The 15990-nt window shown below is 46.4% G+C and overlaps 1 protein-coding gene across 6 annotated transcripts in view; it reads right to left on the bottom strand.

Annotated features, from left to right (window-relative positions):
- LOC146859432 (beta-galactosidase-like) overlaps positions 1-15990 on the bottom strand; it is a 356754-nt gene that overhangs the window by 81918 nt on the left and 258846 nt on the right. For all 6 annotated transcript variants that reach the window (XM_085650133.1, XM_085650132.1, XM_085650130.1 and 3 more), the window contains one exon: positions 252-370. In XM_085650133.1, coding sequence (XP_085506259.1) covers positions 252-370 — 119 coding nt within the window. The remainder of the gene's footprint in view (positions 1-251; positions 371-15990) is intronic.

The following is a 15990-nucleotide window of genomic DNA, read 5'->3' as shown; positions in this document are numbered from 1 at the left end:
GGAGGTGCAGTGTGTCAGTGTGCGACATGAAGGAGCACGTGTGAGACGTGATGGAGGGAGAAGAAAGGACTGTGTAATGGTGCAGTGCACTGGGGTCATAGATGAAGGAAGTGCAGTGTGTCAGTGTGCGACATCAGTGAAAGTTCAGTATAATAGTTTAGGCTTTGAAGGCGGGTGACTAGTTAGACATGTGTCATGTGGGAAGGCACATATTACAGGTCTGCAATATGAGGGGTATGCAGTGTGTCTACCTTGCTGATGACAGTCCTTATCGCATACAGTTTCTCTGTGGGGTCGCCCGCCTCCGACAAGGGGGCATCATAATCGTAGCTGGTTGTGACTGGTTTAAACATCTTCTTATAGTCAGCGCCTGCGCAGAAGAGACATGAGGAGAGAGTCAGGGAGATGCTGTGTTAACATCACACCAGAATGTAGTGTTTGGGCTGCACACGGCCAGGAGACACTTCGGTTCTTTATTCTTGGCAGCACGCTCTACTCCTACATGCAGAACCATTTGCTGTTGAATGTATGCAGGTGGCCACTGTGCGGCTTAAGTGCGTTTTCCCTTTATGCTCTCTTATGGCTAGAATTCTTATGCTGGAGCCTGTCTCATCTGACCAGTGTTCTGGCCGTCCACTGCTGGGTATGGACATCTCCCATACTCAACGTCTGGCCTGAAAGGGCGTCTAGGCTGCGCTGAATGTCTGAGCAGAGGCAGGGAGGTCTCTCAGGGCCTCTGTGCGCTATATAAGACACCTAGAATAGAATAGAATGAAGTGTCTAGGCTGCACTGAATGTCTGAGCTGAGCAGAGGCCGGGAGGCCTCTCAGGGCAGCTGTGCGCTATATAAGACACCTAGAATGGAATAGAATAGAATGGAATGGAATAGAATAGAATGGAATGGAATAGAATAGAATGGAATGGAATGAAGTGTCGATACAGCACCGGTAAATACACCGGGCACACAGACCCGGTTTGCTTCAAGCACACTCTGACCAGGACCATGCAACGTATTGCAGGCATTTTCCTCAAGGATCTTACTTTGCCAGTGCACAAAGCAAACATGCATGGGGCTGTGGAAGGCCGTAGCAGCTTTGCAAATCCCACATCGCTGCCAAGTTGTCAGATTGCTCATGAGTGACATCTCTGTGTTGTCGGTGTGCTTGCGTGTGAAGTTTCAGTGCCTCATGTGTGGCACTTTGAGTGGCAATATGGCAAGCAGAAGCAAGAAATTAGCTCTTGCCTTGACGTGCACACAAACCCAGCAGGAGCTGTGTGAAGTGTCTGTGAGGTTAGTATTCCTTAACATGGGAGTTCAGAGCCGCAACGAGGATTATGTAACGATGCTTTAAAAACATGTATTTGTACTGATGGAACTAAGGAATGTGGTTGCATGCTCATGGAGCTGTTCTTAATCGGCCATACCATGAGCCACTGGGAAAAGAGCAATCTTCAGCTGAGGAATGTAAAGCACAAACAGTTATACATTTATGCCCGGGGGTGTCAGTCACACAAGATAGGGCCACCTGACAGCTATCGGAGACCCATACGAACGCTGCATTATAGAGATGGGTTTAGTTTGAATGATGTTCCCGTGATCAGACATATCAATTTGAAATATGAATATTGATAAATTTACTTAAATTGTAATTAAAAACAAACATTTAGACCCACAAACAAAATAGTTTTATACTTCTATGAAGATCCGCTTCTAGCAGTGCAGAGAGTTGAAGTCATGGACTGCAGCCTTTGCCTTAGAAGTACTTAAGTGGGCATCAGAGGAGCCTGCAACAGGTGCAAAACAGCTTACGAAAACAACCCACTGGTCATATCTGCCTTCTCGCCCATGCCTCCTTTACTGCAGGTTTTTAAAAATACTAGCATACATGCTATTATACTGTTGATGTTTGCACAGAGATGTATGTTCATTATTTTGTTTATTTTTCAAACTGCTCTTTAGGCTCGAAGATTGTATCCCAAGGGGGGAATTCTTTGTTTTTAATAGAGCTGGAAGCTCTATAATTAGCCCGGGGCCATGAAGCTACCCTGCCCAGAACACCTCGATCTTACCGGTCATTCGTCTTTACACTTGGGCCTTCTATGGCGGCAGCACGGCCTCACACTGTGCCGGCCTGATCAGCACGGCCGCACACTGTGCCGGCCTGATCAGCACGGCCTCACACTGTGCCGGCCTGATCAGCACGGCCTCACACTGTGCCGGCCTGATCAGCACCGCCTCACACTGTGCCGGCCTGATCAGCACGGCCTCACACTGTGCCGGCCTGATCAGCACGGCCTCACACTGTGCCGGCTTGATCAGCACGGCCTCACACTGTGCCGGCCTGATCAGCACGGCCTCACACTGTGCCGGCCTGATCAGCACGGCCTCACACTGTGCCGGCTTGATCAGCACGGCCTCACACTGTACCAGCCTGATCAGCATGGCCTCACACTATACCGGCCTGATCAGCACGGCCTCACACTGTGCCGGCCTGATAAGCACGGCCTCACACTGTGCCGGCTTGATCAGCACGGCCTCACACTGTGCCGGCCTGATCAGCACGGCCTCACACTGTGCCGGCCTGATCAGCACGGCCTCACACTATGCCGGCCTGATCAGCACGGCCTCACACTGTGCCGGCCTGATCAGCACAGCCTCACACTGTGTCGGCCTGATCAGCACGGCCTCACACTGTGCCGGCCTGATCAGCACGGCCTCACACTGTGCCGGCCTGATCAGCACGGCCTCACACTGTGCCGGCTTGATCAGCACGGCCTCACACTGTGCCGGCCTGATCAGCACGGCCTCACACTGTGCCGGCCTGATCAGCACGGCCTCACACTATGCCGGCCTGATCAGCACGGCCGTACACTTTGCCGGCCTGATCAGCACGGCCGTACACTATGCCGGCCTGATCAGCACGGCCGTACACTATGCCGGCCTGATCAGCACGGCCGTACACTATGCCGGCCTGATCAGCACGGCCTCACACTATGCCGGCCTGATCAGCACGGCCGTACACTATGCCGGCCTGATCAGCACGGCCGTACACTATGCCGGCCTGATCAGCACGGCCGTACACTATGCCGGCCTGATCAGCACAGCATGGAGACCCCTTTGCACTGTGGCTCCTCTCAGCATCGGGCATCTGTGAACTCTGAGTAGGTGTTGGTAGCACTTGCTGCTAGTACACTGATGCCCCAATCTTTGCACCGATGCTGCTGAGTGCAGGCATCCATTCTGCCTATTTAACAACCTGTCTGCCTGTCAGCAGCAGAGAGCAAGCACTCTAGGGTGCCCAATTGTCTAGGGGGCACGGTTGCTCACAGAGCAGAGGAGGGCATACAATCTGGACATGCCTGTTGCCGGCCAGGACCAATCATCAGCAGCAGACCCGGGAAGACAGCAGAAGGCTTCGGATCCCCTGTGGCTGTTTGCTTTTCATTTGTTAATTTACCTGCCCCGCCCTGCTCGCTGGATGATCGAGTTGCCTGTCTGCAAATCAAATGTATCCTAAACTAAAGACTTCATCACCATAACAACGTGATTCAGATGCCGGCCGGCTGGCAACTTATTGCTGTTGGCAGGCAGGGTCAGCGCTGAGACCAGCATTTCATTCATTAAGCGGCGAAGGGTCATGCTCGGGATGCAGCCTTTAAAGTGCCTCGTGATGCTTACGGTGTTTCAGGGTGCTCAGTATGCACGACTGATACATTATAGTACAGTGATGCGGACACCAGAACTAAATGTGTTAGTCTAACTCCTGATGTGTGGTACTTGGCAGGGCTGTTTATATAGCGCGGACATGAATCAACGGTATCATATTGCTTTCCATGAGCATCAGTTACATTACAATAGGACACATTTATTTTAGTTTTAGGCACAGGTTGATCAAGTGATTTGCCCAGGATCACAGTATGTTGAGCCATCCCTGAAACTCGAACCTGGATCCCCACTTCCAAAGTCAGGAGCTCTGGCCAAAATGCCACAGTCTTTGTTTTAAGTGCAACAAATAATCAAATAATCAACTGGACAAAAGAAACATAAATCTATCAGATAATTAAAAAGTGCTTTGACGTTATTTGAGAACTCAAAAAAGATGTCCTCATTTTAGTTTTTCAGAGCACTAATCACAATTTCTATAGGAATAAGACCCCCTAATGTTTAACATTTCTAAAGGAAATGCTTTAGACATTACAGTTTTGATTACGTTAATTTGACTTCAGACGTGAAACACTTTCATAATAAATATAGAATGTTAGTAATGTAGTTGTTCATTAGAACACTGTGGGATGCAGAGGTCAGGGGCACGGACTCGGACAATTGAGGGCAGGTAAGAGGGGGAAGAGAAGGAAGTTGACCATGCTGGGCAGGTGGGAGGGCAGTGGCAGCACAACAGACCATGGAGGGTAGAGGAGACTAACCAACCATGCAGGACAGTCAAGACAAGCTGTGACAATACAACAGACCATTGAGCACAGAAGCAAGAGGCAGAAGCAGTACAGCCATAGATGCCACCAGATCCAATTCAGACAGGAGACTCGAGATGCTTTTAAGCCCAAAAGGGATTTGATTAAGCAGCCTCCCACCTAAACTCTCCTCTTTTTCAATGTAAGCCAATGGGAAAAATCAATTCCCCAGATATTTCCTCCCAAAATATCTCTGTTACCAAGTTCACAATGCTGGCATGTATGGCACATGGATCGTGGAGGACAGGAGGAATGGGGTAGAGACCCAGACAGTAAAGGGCATGAGAAGGTGGCAGCTGCACCAAACTGACCTTACAGAGCAGACACCAGGGGTTGTGGTAGCACAATACACCACACCGGGAAAATGGGAGGGCAGTGCAGAACAACAGACCATGGGAAGCAATAGAGAGGGGATAAGACCATGTACACGGACAGCAGGGAGAAGGAGGCAGGGGCAGCAAGCTGACCATACAGGTCAGGCAGGATGGGCATTGCAACACATGGATCATGGAAGGCAGAAGGGAGGGGATAGGGGCCCACACATGGACAACAGAGGGCAGGGGCAAAGGGGCAGGAGCAGCAAAGTAACTAGCCTGTATGGGTCCTGAAAGACCAACACACCATGAAGAGCAACAGGGAGCCTATAAGGCATACACACGGACAACAGAGGGAAGGTTGGAGAGGGTCAGGAGCAGCGATTTGACCACACAGGGCAGGTGAGAAGGCAGTGGCAGCAAAAAAGTCCATGCATGGCACAGAGGTTTAGTGGCAGCACAATGGCCATGGTGGGCGAGAGGGAGGGGGCGGACCATGCACAAAGGACCATGGAAGGGAGAAGGTAGGGTCTTGACACAGACAACAGAAGGCAGAGGAAGGGGGCTCTTCACAACCGACCACGGATGGCAAACAGGAGTAGCAACTGATGCACAACAGAGCATGGAGGGCAGAAGGGAGTGGCAGCAAAATAGACCATGGAGGGCAGGAGGGAGGGTAAAGGGGCATGCAACTCTGACAACGGAAGACAGGGTGGAGGGGGCAGGGACACGCGGCAGTCATCTGACCATGCTGAGCAGGTGGGAGGGACACTAGCAGCTCAACAGAAGACTCAGGGTGGACAGGGGGGCCAGTGGCAGCTACAGAACATGGCGGGCAAAAGGGTGATGGCAGAGGCATTCCCACAGACATCAGAGGGTAGGAGGGAGCAGGAGAGGGGCAGCAATTTAAGCACAGAGGCTAAGCAAGAGAGTATTGGCATGGGCCTAAGGTCGGGCAACAGAGGGCAGGAGGAGTGGGCACGTACGAGAAGCTAACTGGAGGGCAGTGGCAGCACATTCCACCATGCAGGGCAGGAGGGAGGGGGCAGGTGCATAGACTCGGACAACAGAGGGCAAGGAAGAGGTGGATGGGTAGCAAGCTAACCGTACAGGGCAGGCAGAAAGGGCAGTGGCAGATAATAGTCACACAGGGCTGGAATGAGGAGTCAGGGGTACGGACTTGGACATATGATGGCTAGGAGGAAAGGGGTGCAGGAGCAGCAGAGTTGGGTGGCGGCAGCCCCATGGACAATTCTGGGCCAGACCCGGTCTCCAACCTACCACCATGCTTTGTGATGACATCTTTCATTACAATAAAAAAGCCTGGAAATTCACCTGAAAATCAAAGGTTAAAGTGACATTATAGCTAGGATTTGTAAGAATATATAACGTTACTTTTAAAAAACCTTCAAATTCACAAAAAAAAAACAAAGGTTAAAGGGATGTTATATTTAGGTGAAAAAGTTGCATGTAACATACCCTTTGAAACTAACAAAACCACTGAAATTCACTAGTTATATCAAGGAACTAGAACTTGTGTCTTAAAGTAACTGTTATTTGCACCTTTGCCATGCACTGCTTGTACCCCTGCATATCAAATCACTCGTGACATTCATTGACTACACTGATGTCATTTCTAATCACATCTGGAATGACATCATTGTTGACAATACTGTGCATGGCGAGGGTGTGAGCTATGGTAACTTTAGGGAATGAGTTATAGTTACCTGAGATAACTATAACTGGTCACTATCAGTGGTTTTGTAAGCTTCAAATGGTATATTTAACATGACATTTTCACCAACCAGAGTATCCCTTCAACCCTTTGTTTTTTTTCAGTGAATTTCTAAGGGTTTTTTTAATGTAAAATTAGCTACTCTTACAAGTCCTAACTATAACATCACTTTAACCTTTGTGATTTTCCAGTGAAAAAGATAAAAAGTGTACATTATATATAAATAAATATATATATATGATCAAGATCCCTTTGGCGATTGAAACGCGTCATGCTGATGGAGTTGTGTTTTACAGGAGCTGAATAAAATCTGAGCTGCACGAAATTGTGGTCCGTACTCCATTTGTGCGCTGAGGAGAAGTTGCTGCGAGTAGGAGTGGTCTGTATATATCTATATAGAGATTCTGGAAAACACAACTCCATCAGCATGACGCGTTACGATCTCCAAAGGGATCTTGATAACACACTAACACACACACACAAACACACACACACACATTCTGCCTCACGGATTGCATGTTAGAATGATGTTAGACAGGAAAACAACTCTCCAAATAAGTACTAATCCTCTTCAATGCTTCAATGTGATTTTACTCTACTGCAGGAATATAACTCCTTACATCCTAGTTTTAGTTACATACATTTACTTTAACACAAATGTAAATAAATTCCATAGTATATCCAGATGGACAGAGTGTAAGAAGTTATTTCTTAGTGTTGTTGAGGAAGGGGTATGTATCATAAGCCACTTGAGGCTTTGTCATTTGTGAATTATGGCTCCCTCCCCCCACCCTCAACACTGGTAATAAATAGCATATTACACTCTTCCTGCCTGCATCAGGATTATGTTGCGTACCCAGTAAGCATCTGTTTTTGGCATGTAGAGCTGTAGATTCACAAACTTTGTATACTCCTGCCATCTAGTGTTGGGTCCGGATGCTTGCAAGTTGTTTTTCTTTGAAGAAGTCTTTCTAATTCACGAGGTAAGGTGACTCCTCCTTTCGGTGGTAGTGCACATGGGCATCGACTCCATTGTTACATTGTTTTCCCGCAAGAGGGTGAGAATGGAGTAAGTAAGTGTAGTATAGAGATAGCCATGCATATGAATGTATAATCAAGAACTGCAACTATAGGTGCCCGGTGAGGCGGTTGGGCGCATGTGAATCTACAGCTCTACATGCCATGAACAGATGCTTACTGCGTTCGAGGCATGTGTGCTGTAGATACACATGCTTTGCATAGACTACAAAGCAGTATACTCTCAAAGCGGTGAGCTTGTTGGCATGCTAACACAGCTACACAATAGTGTTTGGTAAATGTATGTGGTGTAGACCATGTAGCTGCTTTACATAAGTCAGCTAGAGGAATGTTATCTAAAAAGGCCATAGTAGCCCCTATTTTGTGAGTGGAATGCACTCTAGGGGGTATGGATAAAGTTCTTTTAGCTTTTGCATAGCATGTTTGAATGCATTTAACATTCTGAAATGCCAGATTTAGAGATGGAATTACCTTTGTGAGGTGGAGCAAATGCAACAACCAATTGTTTTGTTTTGCGAAAATCTTTGGTCCTATCTATTTAGTACAATAAAGCTCTTTTGACATCAAGCATGTGAAGAGCGCATTCTGCTACAGAATCAGGTTGAAGAAAAAGCACAGGTAACTCAACTGATTGGTTTATATAAAAAGCAGAAACCACTTTGGGAAGGGATTCAGGGTTGTGCCAAGAACTACCATGTCTTTCTGGAGCGGAAAGAAGGGTTCTTCAAAGGTTAATGCCTGTAGCTCAACAACTCTCCTTAATGAAGTGATTGCAATGAGGAAAGCAACTTTCCATTAAAGAAACTGCAAAGGGCAATTGTGCAATGGTTTAAAAGGTGGACCCATAAGCCTTGGGTCACTGTCATAATATCGCCTACACAAATATCCCGCTACACAAATATCGACATCCACAATATTGACATCCTATCTATAAAATGTCAAATACAAAAATATATAGATGTAAAAAATATCAATGTACAAAATATCGATTTTTTTAATATATAAAAAATAATGTTTAATAAATTAAATAATAAAATTAACTTAAAATATTTAGATGTAATGTACATTTAAACAAATATAGTAAATAAATTTAATTTAAAAAAAATGTAAATGTACATATATAAAATGCAATATATAAATGTATATTTACTTTAAAATAATAAACTAATAACTTTAATTTATTTTAAAATGTTACAAATATATAAAAATTTACAAATATATGTAAATATACAGATACCTAGAACACAAAATCTAATAAGGAATATGCTACTTACCAGTATGCATCTGTTCTTGGCATGTAGAGCTGCAGATCTACACACTTTAGCATAGATCGCCATCTGGTGTTGGGCCCGGATGTTTGAGTTTGTTTTTCCTTTTGGAAAGTCTTTGGAAGTCACGAGGTCGGTGACTCCTCCCTTGGGTCGTATTGCGCATGGGCTTCGGCTCCATCCTCAGATTGTTTTTCGCCAACAGGGAAAGATGGAGCGTAGTAAAAATAGTGAAGAAACCCATGTGTGTTGTATCTAAATAAGATAGACTGGAACAGATACAGGTAGCCGGGGAGGCGGGTGCGCGTGTGTAGATCTGCAGCTCTACATGCCAAGAACAGATGCATACTGGTAAGTAGCATATTCAGTTCGAGGAATATGAGCTGCAGATTACACACTTTTGCATAGACTATATAGCAGTTCCCAACCCTAGCGGCGACCACCTGTATCTTTTGCAGTGGTTTGAAAAAGTGTTTTTAGTACAGCCTGGCCCACGCTAGCTTGTTGCTTGGTTTGCACATCTACACAGTAATGTTTAGTGATAGTGTGCGGTGTTGACCATGTAGCTGATTTGCAGATATCATCTAATGGGATGTTCCCTAGAAAAGCCATAGAAGCCCCTATCTTTCGTGTAGAGTGGGCTTTAGGGGGAACAGATAGCATGCGTTTTGCCTTGTGGTAGCAAATCTGTATGCATTTTACAATCGACCTAGCTATCCCTGATTTAGAGATGGGGTTGCCTTTATGTGGTGGAGAGAAAGAGACAAACAGTTGTTTGGTCTTTCTGAAAGGTTGTGTTCTCTGGATATAGTAAAGTAAGGCCCTTTTAACATCCAGTGTGTGTAGAGCCCTTTCTGCAACAGTTTGAGGTTGCGAGAAAAAAATCGGTAATTCTACCGATTGGTTTAGATGAAAGGGGAAAATGACTTTGGGTAGGAATTTTGGGTTGGTACGGAGGACAACCTTGTTCGGGTGCATTTGGAGAAAAGGTTCTTGTATAGTAAGTGCTTGTATCTCACTGACCCTTCTAAGGGAAGTGATGGCTACAAGGAAAGCTGTTTTCCATGTGAGAAATTGCAGTTCACATTTATGCAAAGGTTCGAAAGGCGGTCCCATTAGCCTTGTGAGAACTATATTTAAGTTCAACACAGGTGAGGGTGGTACTCTGGGGGGAATTATTTGTTTGAGGCCTTTCATGAAGGCTTTAATGGCAGGCACTCTGAAAAGTGATAGGTGCTGTCTGTTTTGTAGGTAAGCGGCAATTGCTGCGAGGTGTAGCCGAATGGATGTATATGCTAGGTTACACCTTTGTAGATTGAGTAAGTAGCACATGATGTGCTGTATAGATACGTCTAGGGGGTTGATTGTGTTGTTATGGCAATAAACAACAAATCTTTTCCACTTTGCAGCGTAGCAGGCTCTAGTAGTAGGGCGTCTAGCTTCTCTGATGAAATTCATACAGTCAGGGGGAAGGTTAAGGTATCCGAATTCTAGGATCTCAGGAGCCAGATCGCAAGGTTGAGCTGAGCTGGGTCCGGGTGTCTGATCTCTCCATGGTTCTGGGTTAGGAGGCATGGTGAGAGGTGTAACTTTTGGTGTGGCGCTACCGAGAGTTCCAGCAGCGTGGTGTACCACGGTTGTCTGGCCCATGTTGGAGCTACTAGAATCAGTGTGAGGGAGTGCTGTTGTAGCTTTCGCACCACTAATGGAATTAGTGGGAGAGGTGGAAAGGCGTACGCAAATTTGCCTGACCAGTTCATCCATATTGCATTGCCTTCGGACAATGGGTGTGGGTATCTGGCGGCGAAGCTTGGGCATTTTTTGTTTTCGTGGGTGGCGAAGAGGTCTATGTGTGGATGCCCCCACATCTGAAAGAACGGGTGAAGAACCTGCGGGTGAAGTTCCCACTCGTGGATCTGCTGCGTCTGTCTGCTGAGCAGATCTGCCATGGTGTTTTGGACTCCTGTGACATGTTGGGCTAGGAGAAAGATTTTGTGTGGAATTGCCCATCTCCATATGCTCTGTGCTAGTTGAGAGAGCTGTGGAGAGTGTGTGCCGACTTGTTTTTGAATGTAGTACATGGCCGTCATGTTGTCTGTGCGAATAAGGACTGCCTTGCCTAAAATCTTTGTCTGAAAGGATTTCAGGGCTAGAAAGATTGCCAGTAACTCCAGATGGTTGATGTGGAGTAACTTTTGTTGCGGCGTCCATGTGACCTGCACTGTGAGGTGTAGTAGATGAGCTCCCCAGCCGGAGAGCGATGCGTCTGTTGTTAAGATTATTTGTGGAACCGGGTCCAGGAACGGTCGACCTCTGGAAAGATTTGTGGTGTTCCACCACTGCAGAGAGCGATGGGTGCGACCGTCTACCATCACCAGATCTGTCAGTTGCCCCTGGGCCTGGTTCCATTGGCGCGCTAAGCACTCTTGGAGTGGACGCATCTGGAGTCTTGCATGGGGCACTATGAAGATGCAAGAGGCCATCATCCCTATCAGTTACATAAACACTCTTGCTGGGAGAGAGTGTTGAGGTATGAATCTTTGACGCAAAGCCTGAATGCTTGCAATCCTGGCAGGATTGGGGTAGGCTATGGCTTTTGAGGTGTCTATGGTGGCACCGAGGTATTGCTTTGTGTGGGATGGTATTAGCTGGGACTTTTGGTGGTTCACCGTGAAACCTAGCTTGTGAAGTAGTTGGATTGTAGTGGCGGTGTGATGTACACATTGGTTGTAGGACGTGGCTTTTATTAGCCAGTCGTCCAAATATGGGAAGACGTGAATGTGCTGTCTTCTGAGGTGTGCCGCCACTACCGCTAGGCACTTGGGGAATACCCTTGGTGCTGTTGTGACCCCGAATGGGAGCACCTTGAACTGGTAGTGTTGCCCGTCCACTACAAATCTGAGGTACTTTCTGTGAGCATGGTGTACCGGAATGTGAAAGTATGCGTCTTTCAAGTCCAGTGTGGTGAGAAAGTCGTTCTGGGAGAGGAGCGGAAGCACCTGCTGAAGCGTTACCATGTGAAAATGGTCCGAATGTATGTATGTGTTTAGAGGCCGGAGATCTAAAATAGGTCGTAGAGTCTCGTCTCTTTTTGGTATCAGAAAATATAGGGAGTAGACCCCTAAATTTTGTTGACTGGCGGGGACTTGTTCTATCGCATGTTTTTGTAGGAGGGAGATTACCTCCTGTTTTAGTAACGTGGAATGTTCTTGTGACATTGGGCGTTGCCTGGGTGGAATGTCTGGGGGGGTAGATGTCAATTCTAGGCAGTACCCTGAACGAATAATTTGGGTCACCCATCTGTCTGAGGTGATGGTCTCCCAGACGTGAAGGAAATTTTGTAGCCTGCCCCCGACCGGAGTGGGATGGTGTGGAGGGAGCAGGGGGAAGTCATTGGGTAGGCGGTGTGGCAGAGCGGGCGGTATTTGTTTTGCCTCTGCCTTTATTGTTATTGCCTCTATAGCCGCCTCTTTGATAACCCCTTGTGAAGGTGGATTGAGCAGGGGATTTGTAGGAAGTGGACGCGCTATCTGAGGAGTAGCCTCTGGCCGGTGCCCCGAAAGGAAGAGCGGCGAAAGGTGCGCCTAGGAGGGTGTGACTGCAGGGCTCCCATAGATTTTGCCGTATCTGTGTCCTTCATCTTCTCGAGGGCCTCATCTACCTTTGGGCCGAATAGATGTTCTTGATCAAATGGACGATTTAATATGGAGGCCTGTACCTCAGGTTTAAAGCCTGAAACTCTCAGCCATGCATGGCGACGGAGGAGGACGCTAGTGTTAATGGCCCTGGAGGCTGTGTCTGCTGCGTCTAAGGCACAGCGTATAGAGGTGTTAGTTATGGTCTTACCCTCTTGAATTAATTCATTGGCCCTATTTTTGTATTTTTCTGGGAGATGGTGCATGATGGTTTCTAGTTCATCATAATGCGCTCTCTCGCATCTGGCCAATAGCGCTTGAGTGTTGGCGATACGCCATATATTGGCTGCCTGTGATGCAGTGCGCTTTCCTGACGCGTCCAGTAGCTTTGATTCTTTGTCAGGTGGTGGTGCTTCGCCTGACGCCTGGGAGTTTGACCTCTTCCGTGCAGTGGAGACCACTAGGGAATCTAGTGGCGCTGGCCCTTTGATATAGGCAGGATCTGTGGGGGCAGCTTCATACTTTTTCTCTATGCGTGGGTTAATGACCCTAGCCCTGACTGGGTCTTTAAAAACCTCTGGCGCATGTTTTATTACCTCCTTGAGCATAGGTAGTATGGAAGTAGACCTATGTGCGGTATCAAAGGTGTGGAGGAGGAAATCTTCCTCTACCGGGTCAGTGTGTAGCTCTACCCCATGATAATGTGCCGCCCTCTGAAGTAGGTGGTGAAAACCTAATGAGTCTTCTGGTGGAGATGGCCTGGATGGATAAAGGTCATCTTGTGGGACATCTGGAATGTCTGGATTATTATAATTGTCCCATGGGTCTGGGGATCCTGTAGGGGTGGGGTCTTGAGGCACATCACCTGGATCGTAGTATGGATCCCCCTGATCATCATGGTCTGGAGACGGGGTCGGAGAGCGATGAGGCAGGGGTGGAGAAGGCGGAGGGGGCGGAGGTGGAGAGGGTGGAGGAGGTGGGGAAGGCACTCTGAAAGGGGAGGTAGCACAGTCTTTCCTCTTTGGAGGTGGAGGCGGAGCCGGTTTGTCCAAATGTCTCTTTTTAGAAGAGAGTGCCAAATGTCCAGTTTTTGGATCCTTGGTAAGTGTCTTTTGCAAGGGATCCGGTGTAAACAGTTCCTGAGATAATGTTTGTTCCGTCGGCGCCGAAGATTTCGGAGCCGATGACTTTTTAGGCTTGTCCGTGCTGTGCTTTTTTGGAACTTCCGATTTTTTGGTCGGCACCGAGCTAGGCTTTGGCGCGGGAGTGTCGGTGCCGAGGGCCTTATGATGTTTGGTTGGTACCGAAAGGCTGGGTTTCGACACCGAGGACTTTGGTGCGGAGCTCGGTGTCGAGGTAGAGGCCGGTCTCTTTTTCGGTGCCGAAGTGTGTTTATCGGCACCGCTGGCAGGCTTGCTCGAGCCCGTGCCGCCGGAAGGCTTATTAGGCTTCTTCACCGGGCCCGAAGGTGGGGTGATTGAAGCAGTGTCTTTGGTCTTGCCTAGGCCCGGAGGCGAAGGCGTGGCCGAAGACTTTTTGGGTGTCGGCGCGGGTGTGGGAGGGGGTATAGTACTCACAACCCTCTGCGCCGGGTGATGTCCTCCACATCCGAGTCGTCGGCTATGGAAGCACTGACGAGGTCCTCTTCGGTGTGCTGCTGTCTCGGAGCTTCGACGTCGTCCTCGAAGATGTCGACTGGAACGGAGGTCGAGGAGTGCGCCATGTTTCGTCTGGCCCTTCGATCTCAAATAGTCTTTTTCGATCTAAAAGACTTGCAGGCGGGACAGTCTCGAGCCTCGTGTTCAGGGGAGAGGCAGAGGTTGCACACCTCATGAAGATCGGTGTGGGGGAATTTGGACCCACATCGAGGGCACTTCTTGAATGGAGTTCTTTCCATCAGCCGGGACCGGAGCTTGGATAGGCCCGATAGCCGCCGTCGACGACTGGAATCGAAGATGTGTAGAAGAAAAGGTGATTGAGGAGATCTGGATCTGAACAATACCGCAATGAGCGAGGATTCCGCTTTGATCGTCGAACTGGAAATGTTCGGAACCGGAGCGCGAAGTATTACGTCCGAGCCCGATGGCAGAAGAAAACAATCTGAGGATGGAGCCGAAGCCCATTCGCAATACGAACCAAGGGAGGAGTCACCGACCTCGTGACTTCCAAAGACTTTCCAAGAGGAAAAACAAACTGCAAACATCCGAGCCCAACACCAGATGGCGATCTATACAAAAGTGTGTAATCTGCAGCTCATATGCCACGAACAAAACATATTATAAATAAAAATATATATTTTTTTTAAATTAAACTTACATTTTGCACTCCTTTGAGTGCAATAGTAAGAAAAGTGTTGGATAGCGTAGGGTTAAAAATTACTAATCCCACTCCAGTGAGTGCAACAGTAGGGAAAATGTTGGATAGCGGAGAAGTAAAAATCACTATTCCCACTCCAGAGAGTGCAACAGTAGGGAAAGTGTTGGATAGCGGATGGGTAAAATTAATATTCTCAATAAAGTCAATAAAAAAATAAAAACAAACAAAAGATCAACTACAATACAAAAATAGTTAAAAACACAAAAATGTAAAATATTGAAAAAGACTGAAAATAACAAAAAATAGAAACGTGTTATAATGTTAAAAAAATCTATAAATTACTAACAAACATTTTATAAAAATATTTAACAACTATATTTATTATAAATTAACTATAATCAAAAACATTAATTGTTACGTAACATAAATATTCTTTATTTCCTAACCTACAACAACCACACATTTCATAACACACAGCTACATTTCTAAAATAAATGGTACCTCCATAATTAACATAGTTAATCAAATAACTATTATTAATTAAAAATCAAATTAAAACATATAAAAATGTATTTACTGAGCAAACACCCCTATGAATCCAAAATCCACACACAAAATAAACGTAAACAATAACAATAAAACGTTATCAATTAAAGAATGAATAATAATGAGCAAATAAATATTAATTAATAAATAAAACATAAAATACTTTCCACCCTGTACCCCAATAAACACCACAACACACACATAAAAGTCTTTACACAATTTCCATAACTAATTTTGAGCTTATTAATTATTTGAAAATAATTTACTTCACACCCTTTACCACTATAAACCCCACAACTCACATCTCAAATTAATTACACAATTGCCATAATTATTTTTCAATAAATTAATTACCATTAATTATCAATTAATTTTAAATAAATTACTTCACACCCTGTCTAGTAGCTTAGTGGACTAATGCATCCACTGCAGGGGCCTGTATTCGACCTCATGGTCACAGGTTCAAATCCAGGCTGGTCCACCCAGCCTTTCATCTATCTGAGGTTGATAAAATGAGTACCATTCAGTTGGGTAACAAAAAACATCTTATTCAGCGCCTTGAGACCCATGGGTGATAAGTATGCTTTACAAATAGAGGTGTTCTGTTAGGTTTATAAACCCCACCACCCATTCCTAAAAAATGACACACTTAACATAATTACAAAATA

Source organism: Triturus cristatus, chromosome 3_2 (genome assembly GCF_964204655.1).
Source record: "Triturus cristatus chromosome 3_2, aTriCri1.1, whole genome shotgun sequence".
In the NCBI taxonomy this organism is placed as follows: Eukaryota; Metazoa; Chordata; class Amphibia; order Caudata; family Salamandridae; genus Triturus; species Triturus cristatus.
The sequence above is the reverse complement of the archived record's forward strand: the minus strand, read 5'-3'. Positions and strand labels throughout refer to the sequence as shown.